Source organism: Harpia harpyja, chromosome 13, assembly GCF_026419915.1.
Source record: "Harpia harpyja isolate bHarHar1 chromosome 13, bHarHar1 primary haplotype, whole genome shotgun sequence".
NCBI classification, from domain to species: Eukaryota; Metazoa; Chordata; class Aves; order Accipitriformes; family Accipitridae; genus Harpia; species Harpia harpyja.
Genome location: NC_068952.1, coordinates 23557542 through 23578949, shown reverse-complemented (window position 1 = coordinate 23578949; position 21408 = coordinate 23557542). Strand labels below are relative to the sequence as shown.

General features: G+C 36.9%; 1 protein-coding gene across 4 annotated transcripts in view; it reads right to left on the bottom strand.

The window, feature by feature from the left end:
- The window catches only part of BTBD9 (BTB domain containing 9), a 147913-nt gene that overhangs the window by 52314 nt on the left and 74191 nt on the right, over positions 1 to 21408 (bottom strand). For all 4 annotated transcript variants that reach the window (XM_052806872.1, XM_052806873.1, XM_052806871.1 and 1 more), the window contains one exon: positions 9540 to 9649. In XM_052806872.1, the coding sequence (XP_052662832.1) occupies positions 9540 to 9649 (110 nt within the window). The remainder of the gene's footprint in view (positions 1 to 9539; positions 9650 to 21408) is intronic.

Sequence of the window (21408 nt, the reverse complement as noted above, 5' to 3'; positions counted from 1 at the left end):
ATTCACAATATCTCATACCAAAAATTTTTGAAAATCAGAAGAACAACAAACAAGCCAAAACAAAAATGGCACAAAAAAGTTGGAAATACAGAAGACGTAAACCCAACACTATTAGAATTTTCACGAAAAAACAAATCATGTATAGTACAGATGTAAATGTACCATTTTAAGCCCTCGGCACACTGATAACTTAATTGCATACTTTTAATAGTTGTCTGTAAAATATGTATTTAAAATACTACAACATCTGAAAATGGCTGAAATATAGCTATGTGAAATTTCAGAGCTAATTGTAAGAGTCTCCAGCACCCAAAAAAGAGATAATTTTCCATGAAGAGCTAAGATTCTGTGTCTTAAGTGTGCTAGTGGTGTCAGGAGCATAATCTTAAGAAAGCCACCAACCATCCAAAACACCATAAAACACACAGCAGAAAAAAAGTGTAAGCTTGTTGCTAAGTAATAGTCCAAGGCAGTGGAAAAGCAATGGTTTCTGAAAAATCTACTGCACTATCAAATGTACTATCACCTCTGCTCAAAAACAGTTGCTAAAACCACCATATTATTATTCTAGAAACCTCTTGATTCCCTATTACTGAAGAGACATTCAGAAATTCCCAGATTAGATTCATAGAATTGTTTAGGTTGGAAAAGATCTTTAAGATCATTGAGTCCAACCATCAACCATGCCCACTAAACCACGTCCTGAAGTGCCTTGTCTACACGTTTTTTTGAACACCTTCAGGGATGGTGACTCCACCACTTCCCTGGGCAGCCTGTTCCAATGCCTGACAACCCTTTCAGTAAAGAAATTTTTTCTAATACCCAATCTAAACCTCCCCTGGCACAACTCGAGGCCATTTCCTCTTGTCCTATCACTAGTTACTTGACAGAAGAGACCAGCACCCACCGATTCTTATGGAGAAGCAGGTGGCAGACATTAGAAGTACTTCACCAGGAACAATCTGAATAAAGCAAAGACTAACAATGCAAACTAAAAGTACTGGCATCAAAATAAAGTTTGCCTTGGCTTCCTTTTCTTCCCTTCTTCCCTAGCCGTAAGGGAACTTCTCTGAGTATCCATTCAATATAGGCATTAAAGCATCTTCTATATATTGCTGCTTTTTGTAGGAAGAGGAAGCTACTGAAATCTTGGTTAAAAAAAAAAAAACAGTAAAAGATGAAGTGTCAAAATCAGTGTTCAAGTTGAGGTTCTATCGCATGCTCTGGACACCCTCTGAGCTATGTAAAGGCATTAACTGAACACAGTACAGCTCAGTTCATCCAATATTTTACCTGCATGCCCTCTGAGCATCATCCCACTCCTTCTCGCATTTAGATTTCTGCACTAATTGTGACCTCCTAAGAAGATGTTACCTTGATTAGTCAAACTCCTCAACAACCGCACAGGAACTGTCTTAGTGTGTTTTTAATACCATTCTGGTCTTCCCTACAACGGTTAATTAGAAAGTGATTCTAACTAATTGCAGTGTGCAGAAGGTGCCATTTTGTTCCTTCTCTCTAGGAAGGTCTGCCACTCCCTATTTTGAATGTTATCATCTTTTATATCAGCTGGATAAATTTATTAAAAATACCATCTGGTGGGGACTCTGCTCTGTGCTGTATTTTCAAGTCTTCTGGTTCTCTTCCTTTTTCATGTTAGAATTTCTGCTGCAATTTAGGTCACTTGTTTACAAAAAAGATACTGCCAAAACCAACAGTCTTGTTTCTATTTTTTTTTTTAATCTGCCAGCTATCCAGCTTTTACAGTAACCCATGTTGTAAGAGAAAACAAAAGAGGGGATTACAAATACAGAAATTCTTTTTTTCCACTATTCATACAGCAGTTTTGCTCTGACAAATCTGATTTGCTTTTATGAAACAGAAAAGTTGTGCGTCAGGAAAGCACACACATTCTGTAAGAAGACAAAAGAAGATGAGCGAGGGCACAGGACAGCTGCATCAAAACATTCATTAAAATGTACTTTCTTGTTTCCTGGTCTTATGCTGCAGTATGGAGCGATGAGCAGTTTGGCAGTATATTTAATTCTAGTAATAGTATTTTTATAAAAGTTTGTCATTTTCAAGGCATGGCCTAAGGGCTATCTATTCTGGCTATACTTAAAGATGAGACAGATATGTTATTCAACTGTTCTTAGAGATCCCCCAGGAGAAAAACATACCAGGAGTCTGTGGTAGCCTCAGTCATATTTATTTATTATTCCTTAAGGTTTTGATTGGTTTTTTGTTTGTTTTTGGTTTTCCTGCCCTCCCTTAATTTTTAGCATACTTGACTTTCCATAGGAATTATTTTTTCCCTGAAGTACTCAGGACAAAATTAATACAGCCATTATTAACTGGCTTCCATATCCAAGTGTAAAGTACTTTCTTTCATCTCCCAGTCTGGACAGGTCAGATTTTGCTTTCTGCCCATCCACTGTAACTTCACTGCAATCAATAGGCTAACATGGGGGAAAGAAAAGACAGAAAATCCTCAAATAACTCTGTGCAACACAGGAAGGAACAGAACGGAGTGGGCTCCTGTACCAGCTCACAAAACCAGCCATTAACAAACCTTAATTTAGTTACTAAAATAAACATACAGAGAAAGTGCAGATCTACTAAGCAGTCTTTACTGGGAAGCAGTAATTTACAGAATTATGGACTGTTGAATATATTTATACTGCAGTCTAGGCAACAGTCAAGTCAAAGGTTCTCAGCTAAGTGTCATCATTGCAATACAACTGTTCATTTTACTGAATTCTCTTAAGACGCAAAACCATCACTTTGTGAAGAAACTATAAACAAGACATTATACTAGAAGAAATAAATTTTTGTTTTAGTTAATACGAATAAGTCATTTTTCTGTCATGTTGACATCCATTAACTGCTCAGCTTTCAATTGCTCCATTTTTAATGGTAAAATTGCATTCCTTCTCTACCTGAACATCTACTGAGCTGACAAAAGTTTCCTCACTACGAAGCGACAGTTAGAAAAAAGAAAGCTGAGAGCAAAGGAAAAAAAAAAAAAGAATTAGGGATGTCACTATTATTCCAGGGTTTGATTTTATTGTATTCAATAATTAAAAGCATGTTGGGCATTTTGCTTTCATTATTTTCCACATGCCAAAAGATTTGTTAAGTCTAGTCTTTATTCAGTATGTGAATTAGCACTTGTTCACTTGCTACATGGTAGAAAATATTAAGTCTACAGACATTTCAGTTAATTAGAAGTACAGTCACAAAGTCCTGTCTCCCCTTCCACATACTCTTTCTTATTTTCTTGAGCTGAAGCTTGCTGATGACATTGCTACATTTCACTTGAATCTTCAATCAAGAAATCAATCAAGAACTCAAGAAATATCAACTTCAAACAGATATAAACAGCATTTCCACTTGTTTCAGTGAAAAGCTTTCTGCAAGCCCTGTTTAGCTAGAAAACCCCACTAATATTTGTCTATGTCCACCTCTCAGTTTGGATTAGAATAACTTCAGAGAAGGCTGATTTTTCAGTTGATACCTGCTAGAGCTTGTGATTTCTGATCCAAAAATTAGAATAAAAGTATTCAAGTCATTAGAACTGGCCATACTTTTAATTGCCAACCAATCGGCTCACTATAGGGCTCTTTCATTAAACATTCTGCCTGAAGAAGGCTTTCAGAAATAGCAATTGTTTCAGAAGAGCCCTGGGAAGTATGCATCCTTCATTGTGGCACTGGAAATGGGAAGAAAAGAACAAGAAAAAAAAAAAAAGTGTCCTGGTTTCAGCTGGGATAGAGTTAACTGTCTTCCTAGTAGCTGGTACAGTGCTATGTTTTGAGTTCAGTATGCGAAGAATGTTGGTAACACTGATGTTTTCAGTTGTTGCTAAGTAGTGTTTAGTCTAAAGTCAAGGATTTTTCAGCTTCTCAAAGCCCAGCCAGCAAGAAGGCTGGAGGGGCACAAGAAGTTAGCACAGGACACAGCCAGGGCACCTGACCCAAAGTGGCCAACGGGGTATTCCATGCCATGTGATGTCACATTTAGTATAGGAACTGGGGAGGGCAGGGGGAATCGCTGCTCGGAGACTAGCTGGGTGTTGATCGGCAGGTGGTGAGCAATTGCATTGTGCATCACTTGTAGATTCCAATTCTTTTATTATTACTATTGTCATTTTATTAGTGTTATCATTATCATTAGTAGTTTCTTCTTTTCTGTTCTATTAAACCGTTCTTATCTCAACCCACGAGTTTTACTTCTTCTAATTTTCTCCCCCATCCCACTGGGTGGCGGCGGAGTGAGTGAGCGGCTGCGTGGTGCTTAGTTGCTGACTGGGGTTAAACTATGACAAAAAGTAACTGGAACTGTATGAACAGATCTCTGTTGAAGAATGTGTACCAGTAACTAAACTGACCACGTGGCTGTCCTTTCCTGTAGAAAGAGGGGGGAAAAATAAAAAAAAAAATCCCTGCAGTATTTAGATCATCTTCAAATTTTCATAATTTCCTAAGGCTATGTTTGCAGCAGAGCTGACTTACACTGCTGGGTAAACCTGCATGGTTTTGAAAGAAGGCTAACCTTTTAAAAAGAGAACAAACAAAATATGATAGCTTTGTGTGAAGTCAACATTAAACTAGACACAAAAATAGCATCTCTCACTGCTTCCTTGGGCAGAGATAGAGCAATCTTCTACAAAGCTGAACCACACACTAGGAAACTGATACGACTGGTTTCTCTCTGTTACACATTTAATTTTTTATTTTTTTTAAATAAGTGTCTGAGAGTAAAAGACAATTGAATGATTATTTATTAATTTCATTTTTTCCCCTTTAAAACAAATTCTCCCAAGGCATTGAAGAGCACATAAATGAAGATTCACAATGATTCATAAGTACTGAACAGCATTCCCCAGAGGGTGACCAAGGACATTCCAGTGTTTTACGTTCATCTCCTGCTCTTCAGTCATTATTCGCTGTTCTCCCTTCTGTGTGTAATGTACAAGTTACAAGATAGTCTGACAGACTGAGACAGACTACAGATAAACACAACTTCATATAAAAGCCTTCTACACTGCACTCCCTATGACCTTAACCAGGCTCAAAATAGGACAGTAGGCTGGTCAAAGCCACCTGCCTGCATAGTCCTTGACTGCCCCTCAGCACTGAGTACTGATTAAAGGACTAAGTGAGGTTATAAATTTATTCCTTCTGAGGCAGAAAAGAGGAATTATTTCCTATATTTAGGTGGAACCCCCCCCCAAAACCAAAAGAGGCATTGCATAGAAGCAGCCCCTTACCCACTGTTGTACCTTCTTGCCACTGGGCAGATTAGAAGCTTTTACAAAACATCACATCACACCGGGTACCACTTCTGTCTCCAAAGGAGCACGTCTCTTGCTTGTGAAAAATTTCATTTGTTTTGGATTCTAGATTAAATATTAATGACTAAAGACCATCCACAATTTCAGAAGCGAAGTTCATTAAAAGCAAACACTATGCTTTTGAGATGAAAAAATATTTACATCCCTGTTAAATGAAACAGTTATGTCAATCTCGTGAATATAGTACGTAGAAGTGTTAATTTACTTACACATTGAGAGATAATACTATGCCAAAAGGAAAACTACATCTCAAATTTAACACCTGTGTTAATTTCTGTCACTTATCTCATTTCACAAAACAACAAAGTGTAAACCAACACTAAAACACCAGACAGTGCTAGAAAGAGCATTTCCTGCTACTTTTACTTCAAAACTGCTACCAATGGGTTGTGTCAGTACTGCATTCCGTATTGTATAAAGTAACTGTATAAATCATCTTTCATATTAACTTTTAATGTAGTATGTCAAGTTAATAATTTGTCATGAAAACCTTGTAAGTATAAACACAGCAACATAAAATTGCTGTTATCATGAAACAGTGCTTCATTTTTATTATTTGTTTACCAGCCTTCTACTCTACACTTTACAGTGACAGCCATTACATAGATACTATGTATCAGTAGTAATATATCTGATAAATTACCCTCTTTGTATATACAGCTTTCTGATCAAGTTGAATAGGTCTCAAGAAAATTAAATAAATAATTACTCTTAAATCTCCGTATAAGATCCCTAAACAAATACCTCAGTGGCCTTATATCTTTGGAATGAGGCTTCAAATGACAAACCCTTTGCCTATTATATTCAGTGTTGTTTTGGTAGAAGTAAGGGTCACAAAGTCTTTCTGGAAGGACCATATGGCCTTCAAGAGCTGACCAACATTTTCTTAATAAAATAGGATATAGAAACAGCAGTTGTGTTTGTTCTAACCTAATTTAATACCATACGAGATAAACAATGAACCCAATAGTATTACCTAATACTGCTTTTCAAGGGTTGAGGATGAAAGCTTCTGTACTCAGTCAAGCTTAAAAGCAACTGACTCTGATTACTGCACTTTCATATATTTCGTGGAGCTTTCCTAACTGCTTTCAGTTCACTTTACCCTATCCAGTCACTGCTGGAATAGAAACAAACATCACAAATACTCATCAGAGCAATAAATAAATCTGTGCCAACTAATCCATTGGTAGTCATATAGATTTTTTTTTTCCCAAGTGGAACTGCTTGATCAAGGGAGCCAGACAACATGCTACCTTACAGTGACTATCACAGGTATGTAAAACAAAGTACTAAATGGATATAAGGTCACTTTCCTGGGGGACAACTGTTGAGAATATTTTTGAATAATTAATTTGATAGCCATAAATTCTGGTGGAACAGTCATTGTGCCCCTGCTCCATTTCACAACTGGACTGCCGTCAACTAGTCCCAAAATCTTTCCATTTGTCCCTTTCTCACCATAAATTCTGCAGGGTCATGTATCTGACTTTTGCTGCTTCATTTACAACTGGAAGTTAGTCCACATCCCTCTTTCAATTAACTACTCACTGAATTCTTACTCTTTTAATTTTCTATTAATTGTATCGACTACCATCCCTTCAATATGAAAAGCTGTAGAGCCCTACAGGCCTCTCTTTGCTTATTGTAGATCACTTCAAATGACTTATATATACAACAGTTCGATTGACCCACACTGAATGACAGCATCATTCCACTGATCACCCTGAACAACAATGGATACTTACTATTATGTAGTCCAAACCCTGTTTGCCTGTAAGATTCTGTAACTACAAAAAAAATTTCATAAATGGATAAGTTTTAATCAAGCCATATAAAGTCTCCATCTCCTAGATTATCTTTGAAACTCATGAAATGCTGAAACAGATCTAATAGTTTGCCTCACCAAAATGCTCACTAAACCACAAAACATCATTGAGTATATGAAAGACAAGTCAATTATGGTACAAGTACACTTCCGCTAACACACACGGATTCACTACCTTGCCTGCTGTTACGACCAAAGAATCTCTCAGTTAACACACACACACAAAAAGCTAATATGTTATTTAAGTCCTAAATTGAGTAATTACTAAATGACTGATAATCTTCAATCAAATACATACAGATATACACGCCACTTGTTTGCACACAGTAACTCTGATTTTGTATGAAGTTTTTAAAAATTCATAGCTGGCAGTGCTAAATATGAAACTTAGCTCAAAGGTTATAATCAAACTTGAAATATTTTGTTTCTCTGCTAACTAGATGTCATGGTTTAACCCCAGTCAGCAACTAAGCACCACGCAGCCGCTCACTCACTCCGCCGCCACCCAGCGGGATGCGGGAGAAAATCGGGAAAATAAGTAAAACTCGTGGGTTGAGATAAGAACGGTTTAATAGAACAGAAAAGAAGAAACTACTAATGATAATGATAACACTAATAAAATGACAACAGTAATAATAAAAGGATTGGAATCTACAAGTGATGCACAATGCAATTGCTCACCACCTGCCGATCAACACCCAGCTAGTCTCCGAGCAGCGATTCCCCCTGCCCTCCCCAGTTCCTATACTAAATGTGACATCACATGGTATGGAATACCCCGTTGGCCACTTTGGGTCAGGTGCCCTGGCTGTGTCCTGTGCTAACTTCTTGTGCCCCTCCAGCCTTCTTGCTGGCTGGGCTTTGAGAAGCTGAAAAATCCTTGACTTTAGACTAAACACTACTTAGCAACAACTGAAAACATCAGTGTTACCAACATTCTTCGCATACTGAACTCAAAACATAGCACTGTACCAGCTACTAGGAAGACAGTTAACTCTATCCCAGCTGAAACCAGGACACTAGATTACTGAAGGTGGATGTTTTCTTTAACCACAGTTCTTCCTTATTCCATTTTCTTGTCAACAGCAATTGCAATACTACTTGCAAACTCCCTAAAACAAAGGGTAAACTTTCTATTTGCATTATGGAAGAGCTTGTACATTTTGGGGCTATATAACATAAAAATTAGTAAAGTGTGATTTGTCAGGCTACTTATTGTATGCTTCTAAAAAAACATCATGAAATTACACAGCAAACCTCATGAGATCAGGTGTAACCATGCGATGCCTTTGTGTAACACATGGGGAATGGGCTGAAGGAGTTTGGTCTCAGTTTTTCACAGCTAGATACTATAGTTTTCTCAGAAAAAAATTTAAAAGAAATATGTCTTACTAAAATCTTCCCTCTCATTCTTTCTTGAAATCTGTTTTCCCTTCCATCTATCATAGGTGCATACTTAAAATTTAAATATATGTTTAAAACGAGCATGAACTCATGAAGAATTTTGCTGAAATACTCAATTTTCATGCCAGAAGTAACAAACTGTGGGAAATCCCACCTAGACAACTACTGAAAGCTGCACAAAAGTATTCCCAATGAATTTCAGGATCTCACTCACGTGAGTTTATATGGAAGAAAGCACAGAAATCACCCTGTTTGAACTATTAAAAAAATCAATATTAAATCTTACTTTGACATATTTTATCATTCAGTATTGTTGGTCTGTTGGGGATTTCTACCTTAAGTAATTCAGTACTATGTAGAAGAACTTAAATCAGTATTATACAAGCTATTGGGAGCTCCAGAGGTAACAGAGCTCCATCAGTGCGGTGCTCTGAGAATAAGGGTAGCCAATATAGTGTTCTGCCATGGCTAAGCGTGTCTATGGCTCTTTGGGGAAAATCAACACACGAGAGTTTACCTTGAGCAGTTGGAACTAGGCTGTATAATAGGCCCTAAATGCCCAAATCCATCTTCACTGCAATAAATAGCTCTGGTTACTCCATCCTCATTACAGAATTCAGGCTAACCTACTGGGAGGCAAGTGCAACCATACTATGACATGCAAAGAAGAACTGGATTAGCAGCACTGAGTTACTCAATTACTGGTATCAGCAGCAGTTGATTTAATTTGAACTTTAGGATTCCTGTAACATCACTAATTAATCCACAGAACTGGAATATCAAAGGAGTCGCAAGGACTAGCCAACTAATTCTAAGCTTACAGCATCATTTAACTCAAGTTAGAGATTTCCGTGTGGAAACAGAAATAGAGTAAGAGTGTAGTGAGGGCCAGTCTTAAAAGGCATGTGTTCGCAATGGTTCATGTGAAAGGAAAACAGTTTTATCTCTTACCTATCAGGCCTTTCTCAAGAGTAAAGGTTTTGTTTGTGAACATGCATTCAAACGCCACAATATGGAAAACTTTGTTCACTGTGTTGTGGGTCCCAACAATTCGGATATACCTATAGGGAAAAAGAAAAAAAAAGGTAAGTAGCACAAGTTAAGCATGACAAACTTCTATGCACTAAAATATAAATAATTCAGTTGGACTATATTGTGCAGACCTGTAAGAACCAAGCAACTGTTAAAAAAATAAAATAAGAAAAGGAGTAAAAAGAGTATAAATTTCACAGAAAGCTTGCATCTATTCAGGATGCTGGCTCCAGCACAATTTAAAAAAAAAAAAAAAAAAAAAAAATTTAAAGAGCTGTGAAATCTATCAAAAGTCTTTCTGGACTAATTTGCCAAGAAAAGCAAAATGAGGGACCTTCTGGTTCAGAAATGGAGAAATAGCCTGTTAGTGCAAGTGTGTGCTCATGGAAGCTTTAAATAATAATTAAAAAAAATCCCTTTACCAACTACTTTTCACCACAATGAAAGATTTCATACAGCCAGGACAAACGCAACAGATCAGTGAGGCTTCTCTGCAGAAGCCAAACATTAATTCCATTTTAATATGGCTGTTTCTAATTCTAACACTGGGTGTACAGGACACCGATGTCTTTGTTGGTGTATCTTTTATTAATAACAATAAAAAAAATAATATCTGAACAGTCAAATGTTATGAAACAAAGCTAGCTCTGGGTTTCATTCCTGGTTGTATAACTTATACTTCTAGACTCCAATTGAAAAATCAGATAGAGTTGCTCTTGAACACTGTGACCTCTCCACCTTCTGTATTACCCTGGAGGCTTCACAGTCTATAAACAGCCATTAATCTTGATTCAGTCTGATTCCTGCATTTTCTGAAGAGATCTGACAGTTCTTACTACAAATTTTGAAAAATCCTAAATGGAACACTGTATGCCATCTCCATAAATGTTGAACAAGCAACACAGAAAACTACCTAAAACAAATACCATTACCCCACAAAATGGGTTGTATTAAATGAACTCATTCAATTAAGAAGTATCAGAATGTATGCATCTTAAGCAATATCCTCGGTCTGCAGTACAAAACAATCTTTCACTGATGTAGTATAATTATAGTTCCAACATAACAGCCGATCACCAACAGCATAATTTTGGCTTGTGTTCTTCATCATGCCAAGTTGAAAAGATACACAGCTTTCAGTCCTGAGATTTATTTTTTTTTTAAGCAATAAAAAAGCCTCATAGCTATTTACCATACTAATGTTCAACCTCCTCCTACACTTCAAGACTTGAGTGCCTTATGAAAGAGCTCTTATAAGCAAGCCTCAATGACTGTTATTACTGATACTCATTTGTCTTTACTACAAATGGAAAAAACCTTCTAAAAAAATAATTTAAAAAAATCCACCTATTACATGCAAATGACTGCAAGGGACAACTAAGGTACCCGAATATCATGACATCGCTAAAATTGCCAAAGTTTTTGACCTCTGCTCCTTTTAGCTTATATAATAGTTTAATTTAAAAAAAACAACTGCTGTAAATTTTGATTAAAATTACAAAACTGATATACAATATGCTCAAAATTTCACTTAAAAAAACTACTTTAATTATCTTGACTTGAAACAAAAAAGAATGATATACTATTCCCTAATTAATATTAACTCACAGATCAATTAATTTTCACAGTAGCAAATTTTCTGCAAGTCATTCTATGTAGAAAAAGTAAAAGTAGCAAAACTGGAAAAAAATTTATTTTCCATAAAGAAGGTGAACCTATATTTTAAGAGTAAAGCAGAACTTAGCCCTCATTGTCCAACTGTGACAAGTGCCTGCAAAGAGCAGCGCAGGAATCTTGGTTGACAGTCAGAGAAACAGCAGTTCTTTCCCCAGACCTGCCCATGTGAACCAGTCAGTTACTGCAAGGTGATACACAAAATGCCTTATTTTGGGATTCACATTATGAAGGTAAAACCGTATCAGCCTCAGTTTTTCTGAACACGCTGAGGATAATTTGTGGTGCTTTTGCAAGTGGCACAGTCAGGTACAGCCATAGTAAAAGCACAGCAGACACGCAGAAGCAAGACTCCAAGGTTTCTACTTGCAAAGCTGACTCTGCAAAACTGACACTGAAGATCCACTGAAAAGATTATAATCAAATTATTCAGGGGACTAACAGTTTGCTGTTCAGAGAAAGTTAACCTGAAATTTGAAAGAATCTTTCAGTTTTAGGAGGTCTGATAGACATCTTCAGTTAAGGGTATGTCTCTTCATTGAAGTTACAGGCACAGACATATTTGGGCCAGTCCTCTCAGATTATTTTCTTTTTGTCAATTTGCTAGCACAGTATGAACCCTAAATACACAGGCAATGACAACAGTAAGTGTTCTGGTTCTATCCAGCATCAGAAGCACAGAATTCGACTAAACACAGGAACAATCTTGGAACATTTATAAGTGCACGTGGAGGCTGGTTCACCATAGAGACTCCCTCGTCTCTCTCAGGCAAGAAAGGTATTGATTGAGTTGTGCTGCTTAGACAAAACACGCTCCAGGCTAACCAACAGAGCCTTACTAATGGAGATACTTTGACATATTTCTGTTATGCTTCCTTGCTTTAAAGAGTTTAGAGAATAAACAAAGTAACAATATTAATAGGAACACAAGAAGCTGCTTCATAATTAGCTTCAAAAGCTAATTTATTTAGATTTTGTGTTATGAAATTGTAAAACTCGAGCAAACTTCTTGATTGTTTTTGGCTTTTTTGTTTTTTTGGTTGTGGTTTGTTTTTTTTTTTTTTAATATATCAAGAGGGTAGAAGACACACAAGACTTGAATAGTTTGCTACGGGAAAAGCATCTTTATCATACCGCACACTTAGGTTAAATAACATCTCACTCATTGGTTAGCAAATTTCTCTGCCAACAGGTAGAAAGAAACAAAGCTTATTCTTGTATGCTAAATAGCCTATCAGTTATTTTGAACAATAGGTGACAATGTTTCACATTGCTGGAAAGCTGAAATTTTGTGGTAATATAAAACAAAATCCCATCCATTAAAATAATCATGTATATGTTAATCTTCTAAAGTATATTATTTCAATGTTGCAACGTTATTGCAAGGTAGAACATAATGATATGACAAACCCCATTCTTTCTCCCCAGTACAATACAAATATTTATTCTTTCCTTATCTCTCTCAAGGTAAATGATCAGCATGATTTCCTGCCTGAATCTTGCATTCTTCTACTTGGTGGAAATGAAAATAATGCAATCTTCAAACTTACTTTAAACACCCTAACTTCTAAAATCACATTCTCAGATTTTGCATAAAAATTATAGCTTATTATTCCACTTGGTGCAAGATACTAAAGCTGCCATAGCCTAAGACTGTAAAGATAATCTTCCTTCAAACAAGGCAGAATTTATTAGAAATTCCCAGTACTGCTAGGTAAACAAGCTGTATCTGAATTTCAAATATCACCAGTGAAGAGCAATATTGAACGTACATAACCTATTTCAGAAGAGTCAGACGAAGATATTGTAAATACTGAAATAGTACATCTTAATGAGAAGAACACTAAACAACAGGCTGAAAACAAAGTTGGTTCAGAAATATGATAGTGAGGAAAAACTGCAATGTGGACAACTTCAATACAAGCAACAAAGTCTTAATTCAAAGCATACAGATTTCAGAAATTTAAAATGCCTATTATAGCTTGTGGCACACTTGAAAATGTGTAAATTGTCCTAAGCAGTTTTCTGCCAGATGGAAATGCAACTGAGTCATGATTAAAAATAAAAGTATCCTTCAGGCAATCAGACCATGTGTACCATCTCATCATTTTCCTGGAGTGATTTGTTAGCTGGAATATAAGAGTACATGCAACAAAATTAATATGAACAATTATTCGGCACATGCAACTTTGACAAATGCTTAAAACGCATGGAACATGTTCTGTGTGATTGCTCAGTAAGTTTTTAAAAAATACTGTAGTGGTTTTGGCTGGGATAGAGTTAAGTTTCTTCACAGTAGCTTGTAAGGTGCCATTTTGTATTTGTGCTGAAAACAGCGTTAACACTGGGACATTTCAGTTACTGCTGAGCAGTGCTTGCACAGCGTTCAAGGCCTTTTCTGCTTCTCACCCTGTCCTGCTGGGGAGTAGGCTGGGGGTGCACAAGAAGTCAGGAGGGGACACAGCTGACCCCAACTGTCAAAAGCGATATTGCCTACAAGGATGGGGGGACATTCAGAGTGATGGTGTTTGCCTTCCCAAGTAACCGCTACGCATGATAGAGCCCTGCTTTCCTGGAGATGGCTGAACACCTGCTTGCTGATGGGAAGTAGCAAGTGAAACCCTTGTTTTGCTTTGCTTGTGTGCACAGCTTTTGCTTTACCTGTTAAACTGTCTTTATTTCAACCCACAAGTTTTCTCACTTTTAACTTTCTGATTCTCCACCATCCCACTGTGGGGGAGTGAGCAAGCAGCTGTGTGGGCTGAGCGGCCCACCAGGGTTAGCCCACAACAGCATGATATTGCTTTTGGCTCTGAATGGCAGAGCAGCAACAGGTAAGGCTCTCTGGCTTTGTTAAAAGGGCTAAGGTACAGACAACTGAGAATTAAGCACCATAAGATCTAACAGCCTTCTGGTTCCCACAAGCAAATCTGCATCATACCTGCAAGAGTATCATACCTGGAGATAACGAGGTAACATTGACAGAGATGAGATCAGTGAGTAGGCTCTGTATACAACTGTCTACAGCAAACTAGGAAGAAAATGCTCAGGCCAGACGTACGTTTGAAAATCCATCTTTGTCTCCATCAAGCGTAGGGAGATCCTTCTGTCAGCTTGGACTCCAAAGCTGGGATCCTTTTCTGCAGAACCGCTGTGAATACTGGTGCTGATAATCCCTCTTTATATAATGATCTGTTCTATAAGGCATTTGCTCAGAAAGAGGTTGAAATTCAACTCCTTTTTTTAACAGGACTTCAAACCAAAGGAGAGCTCCCTACCCACAGGGAGCCAGGCTAGACTGTAACACAATGTCCTCTCCCGCTGTGCTATGCACAGCAGACAAGGTGTGAGGCCACTCGGTGAATCAGAGAAAAGTATCCAACAGCTCCTCTATCAGGAACCGTAGTTCACATCCTGCCCCCTCCAAAGGCTCTTATTATGAAATCACTATATTATAAGACACCATCAAGAGATTAAAGGATACTTAATTAAGACTGCAGGAGTGAACAATTTCAGTAACCATGTGTCTTTCAAAGTCCAACTTTGGAAGTTTAACTGTCCTAATATTTGCTTTCTATTTACATATTTATACAAAAACTATATCCCATAAGAAAACAAATAAATCTTGGTTAACTTAATATTTTCTGTCTTGCAACTAAGGGAAAAAGAAACAAGCAGTTTTGTAATTGGAAGTGCTGGAGCAAGTTATTTCTCCACTATCTGTACCCTCTGTATGCTATGAACAATAAATCAACTCATATGGAAATAAAATAAAACCTCTAACTGCATAATAAAACATTTGATTTGATCTTGATTCTTTTAGATACTTAAGAATAAGGTCAAACTTCGCACAGTTTTGCAATTACTTTTCACCTGTTCAAGTAGCAAGAACAAATACATTCACCTCTAAGATGAGTGGTATTCTCCCACCTCCAACACTACCTGCTTGCAATTATTGTAGTCCTCTAAATCAGAAAAAATAGGAAACAAACTAAAGATCATATTTTAAACAGACAATGTTTCCTGAAATACAAGTATCTTTTGTGCTGATTAAGTCAACATAAATGCGTATACTAATTTTTTGATAGCCAGACACAGTCATTCTTCTGTAAGTTCCTGTGCTTGGCAAGCATGTCATTAATTAAAGAGGACCACTGACCAGACTTACTTATGTATGCTGAATTATAAGATAACTTAAAAGCTTTGATTATGACAAGATGGAAGGGGTAAAAAGCAGCAGAAAGCCCAAACCCTAAATGAAAAGAAAAAATTTAGAGCACCTTGTTAGTGGGTGACACAATCCTGGGCAAACCTGATTAATCTGAGACATAGGAATGATGAAGAATTAACTCTATAATCAAAATCCTAGTGCCAAACTATGAATTTTAATTATATTGCTCACTGAGGAAGAGACATGGCAGACAAAAAAAAATGAGGAGGACAGACATTAAAAACACTACAGGCAGCTTTTCCAGTGAAATTAGAAATTGTTTGCTTTCCTGTCAAGAACAAAGCAGCTTTATACAACACAAAGTTATCTATAAATCTTTGTGTGATAGCAGAGTAAAAGAATCACAATTCAAGGGGCTAGACTAGCTCCTCTGTCAATGGAATTTAGACTCAACTCATAGACTGGGGGGAAAAGAACCCTGAATCATTCTTTAAAGAAAAAACCTTGATCACTCTGGGGGGGTTAAAAGTACTTCCCTGGCAGGTGAACAGGACTGCAGCATGAGAATTTTGCCCCTTTAGAAGACATTTTATTTTGGTTTCTGGCCCTGTTTGAGAATAATGGATATTCATGGTATTTAAGTGCTGGAAGAGTTCCATCCACATGTCACAGACTTCTCTAGTCACAGTTAGTCATGCTACACTTGGCCCTGAAACTCCCATGACAGGAATACTAGAAAAATCTGTATTATTCTTTCTTTTTGTTTTTCCCCACTAACGAGAAAATTATTTTAACTAGAGGGAAACAGCATGTTCTACTGGATCTTAGTAGAATTTTAAACTACTAAATTTGAATGAACTACCTGGGTTGATCAATTAGGCACCCACATGGCAATGGCCCTCATCCATCCCCTATTTTTCCCAGAGCAATTCTTCACCTTTACATGAAACTATGACTTGGGAACTCTGTTGTGACTACAAATACTCACATTTCTGAACAACTACATTAAGTTTTACTTCTGCTCTTTACATTTGTACAGCTGACACATTTAATTGAGATAACAGCTGCTGCCAAGCATATCTCTGATTCAGCTGTGGATACCCTAGAGGACTACTAATACCAAAGCTCAGCTGCCTGCATCAGAACAGTGCTTAGGACATATGTGTCAAAGCATAAAAATATGCATACTCTAGGATCCATTTTAATCCTTCATTATAATAAAACCAGTAAGATACAGACAAACTCTGGAATATATTAAGTACAAATTTCAATCCTTGAGAATATTGAGAGAGAAGACTAAGTAAAGAGGTAAAGGAAATTAACTGGTATTTTGCACTGATACCCACTTTAAGTTACTATCAAAGCAAACCAGAACAGGTACAGCAAACTAAAAGAACTAAATCCAATATGTAGAAACCGAGCTCTTAAGAACTTGGAGTTTCGTTTTCCTTCGTGGAGCATTTGGCATGAGATACCAGTGCTAGTCCTACATACTTCGTATCTCCTCTAACCGCTTAGAAACCACTAACATTCACATTCTGATCACTGCCACAGAGATGCATGAGATACAGCCCAGCACACAAGGGCATTAGAAGACGTTCTGTTTGTCTTTTAGCGGAAAAGGAAACAGTGCTATTCACCACCACCTAAACCCCATTTATTGACAATTCTGTAAAACGTATAATCCTTCAGGCTCATACAGCTGAATCAACAGACTCACGGTAGGAGGACAAAAAAAAACCAATGAGGAAAAATCCATTGCCAGAATTAAATCATGTGGAAAAAACAGTGGACATAAATACATAAAATAAAGAATTAAGCCAGAACAAACATGGAAAGTATTTCTGTCTTTTGACAGGAGACAAGTTTTCCTGCACTTAGACTAGAAAGTCTAATGGAGTCTATTTTATACCAAAGGAAATCCCTGCTTCAAATATAGAAAACAACAGTGACAAATCAAATAAAACACTTACATGAGACAAAATCATTGAACTCTAGTAGGAAAAGCATACATAACACCTGCAAAGCCTGTACAGTAGCAAACACAGCAGTTTCAAAACACAACACATTTCTCTTTGTAATTTGCTAAAATGTGTATCCAGATATTTTATGCTGTGGCATTCAAGTGGCTAAAAATATTGATATACAATAATTACACAGGATATGTAATTGTGCACTATATATAAGCAGCATATCAACAAAGCAACCAATGTTTCTGAACTTATTTAACCAAATTAAACTGTTGTGCATGGCAACATAAGTTAACATTTGCATGATGTGATAATACATTTTGTATTCCATACATAAGATTAATCACCTTACAAATGGTAATTTTTTCATTATTGGTTTCCAATTTTTATTTTCTTTTCTTTCTTTTTTTAAACAGAAAACCCCAAATTTGAGGTAAACTTGCTTGAACCTGAATATTCACATCATGTGCATCTCTAGTTCCATTCAATTCCTCACATTTGAACTTGGCTCTGCAGGTTTTGTTTCGGGTCAGATCTCAACCCAAAACAGTTCTATCTCCCAGAACCTGTCTAGATATGGGCAGGAATCTGTAATTTCACCTGATCTCACAATGGAATTCCACCACATGAATTAAAAATCTGGTAGGAGAAGATAATAAGATTTTGATACCATGAAATCTGTATTTAAATCCTATCCCTGATTTGACTTTGCAGCCAAACCCAACTTAAATATCACCTTCATTTATCTTTATGCCATCTCTGTTGAATACATAAAATGGGACCCTAATAAATTAAATTTTATAGAAAAAAATAGTTCTTTTAAATAGAGAAGAAAGCATTGTTCCTCAGGAAGTCTGGTTCTAGCACAAAGTAGACATGGGATTTAGATAGCAGACATGAGCTTGCTCTGCATACCTTCCAGACTGGTGTGACATGGAGCCGGATTCTTTCCAAAATGCACATAATCTTCAACAGGACTTGTTTTCTTTGAATCACAGTATATCCTGATGTGGTTTCATGGCTTTGGGTCAATTTAACTTATGCTTCATTATATAGATACATTGTAGCCTCCACATTTTTAAACATATTGAATAAAATGGAATACAGAAAGTTCTGTTCCATGAAATCTGAGAATGTTTTCCATTTTCCCCAGCTTCTCATATTCCACCAGCCTATGAATTTAACATGCAATAATTATTTCTTGCTCTAAGGACACTTCAGTAAGAGCTGTCTAGATCTAGGCTGGAATCAGACTATATATGATATGACAAAGAAATACCTGAAAAGTATTAGAACAAAGTGATCTAGAAACAAGTGGACCCCCCCCCCCAAAAAAAAACCCAAAGAAAAAGAGATATCAACCTGCATCAAGGTAGCTCAACAAAGAAATAACTGTGGTTTTGAACTGCGTTTAATAAAGCAAGGAATTTAGAAATTCTTCCTGTAAAACTGTAGTGAAGATATATACAGAAAATTGTATTTAGCTCTGGAGTCTCAATATCTGACAGAAAGTGGTAAAGAAGGGTGGGTTTTTTTAAAAGCGGATGAAAATTATTAAAAAAAAGAATGGCAATTAATGAAAGAACCCTTTTTACATAATGTTTGTTTGGATGAATCATTGCTAATCAGAAGTACAGCAACTCTAGGTATTCCAGCACATAAGGGGAAGAGAATAAGAGAAGACCTCCAGGGCTCTCAAAAGGGGGTCATAAAAACACATGAAGAATGAAATGTTAAACTAACTAACTAACTAAATAAATAACGCCCCCCTCACAAACACTGTAACTTTTTACTTACTGAGAAATATATCCAAGGATATATGCAAGGAACCCTCCCATTTGTTATGTTAAAATTACACTGGAAAAGTGCTAAGCAATACTCAAGTGGAATCTGCTAAGCGCTGGTAACAAAAATGACTGGATACATCTTTTTCACCAATATTTTTATGATTTGAAAATTTGTACCTACGGATACAACTCCTTGTAGTTGGAGGTGGTTAGAAAATTGATGCAAAGTATTGCTGGCTCAATTTATAATTTGCTGTGCGAACAATTTTGTAATGCTGAAATGTGGGGTAATTCATTAAGCTGAGTCTGCCTTATACATTTAAAACATTTATGATAAAGCATTTAGTGTTAATATTCAAATGGTTTAGATCTGAGGCAAGGATGGCTTTGTTAATGCGTTCCTTAAATAAAGCTATGATCATACAGTTACTAAAACCCTTGTACTATCCAGTGATTTACAGATGCCATGCCAACAGCAGCTATGTCATATACAAGAAACATCAACTTAAATTCTTCAGCAGTAGGAGCAATGTTTGTAGGAGAAAACCCCCTAAAAAAAAAAAAAACAAACCCACAAGTAATGCCCTACTTAAACTAGTGGAATGTCAGTTCTGATTGCTTTGGTGTTCCTTTCTAACATAATTAAAATGTGCAACACCTCTTCTGCTCCTAACAACACACAGCTTAACCAAACTCTTAACTATGATCATTCTTTACATGCATTTTAGAAATTATTTAGCAAAGACTCAAATTCACATGGAAATACGTATCAGATGCTATAAAATGGAAGAGAAGCCTCATTGGAAATTATAAGACATGTTTTTCAGATTGGTGAAAAGAAGTCTGATGTGAGAGAGATCAGTGGAAGTATCAACCAATTATTTCTAAAGTCACCAAGTTCTGTGTTTCATGAGAAATATCTGACATGGTATAAATTAGCAGTATCACCTGCCAGACATATATACGGTTGCTACCTCAATTAATCAGTGTCTCTAATCTGCATGGCTTATACTTTCCACCGTATTCAAGACCTAACTGCTAACTACTGCAGGCCTGAACTGAGCCATAAAATAAAGGACAAAAGAAATGTTATTTATGGGACTGTTCATCAGACATGGACAGTGCAGCAGGTTCAATCTCATAAGCTGCATAGATCTAGCTATTTTTAAACCAAATTGTGTTTTACTGGAAATAATAGATAACATGGCAAAAGAAGATCATAAATTTGGATTACAAGTAGGCCTACATTAACCTGCACAAACAGTCCTACACAGCTCAGGAGCAATGAGATGGCAGAAGAGAAGGGCAATGACTTCCAATATCTGAATATGGATAGTAAAATCTCCAGAAACTCAAGTTCCTGTGAGAAGAGTTGAATTATATTTATTTTAAAGACAGATAACTACTTTAATGTAAGTATTTCTTGTTCATGCTGCTTCTCTCTTCTTTACTTTCTTTTTATTTTGTGATTTGTTTTAGCTGTAGAGTGGAACCACATGTATTGTATACAATTTGCCACGCTTCTGCGGATTTAATAAGCAATCAGGAGAAGAACTGTTTGATTAATTCAGAACAGTACTTCACATCATCTCACCAACTCAACTGATTACAATGGATATTAGCTCACTGAAACAGTACCATCAGGCTAGAGCGGTACATTGGGTACCATAGTCCCAAGAAAATTTTATTATTTTGTTAAAATGCAGTTCTTTGTCTCCTACAATATGGAAATAATTTATGTTTGACATGTTGTCGTGGTTTAACCCCAGCCAGCAACTAAACACCACGCAGCCGCTCACTCACTCCCCCCCACCCAGTGGGATGGGGGAGAAAATCGGGAAAAGAAGCAAAACCCGTGGGTTGAGATAAGAACGGTTTAATAGAACAGAAAAGAAGAAACTAATAATGATAATGATAACACTAATAAAATGACAACAGCGATAATGAAAGGATTGGAATGTACAAATGATGCGCAGTGCAATTGCTCACCACCCGCCGACCGACACCCAGCCAGTCCCCGAGCGGCGAATCCCTGCCCCCCACTTCCCCGTTTCTGTACTGGATGGGACGTCACATGGTATGGAATACACCGTTGGCCAGTTTGGGTCAGGTGCCCTGGCTGTGTCCTGTGCCAACTTCTTGTGCCCCTCCAGCTTTCTCACTGGCTGGGCATGAGAAGCTGAAAA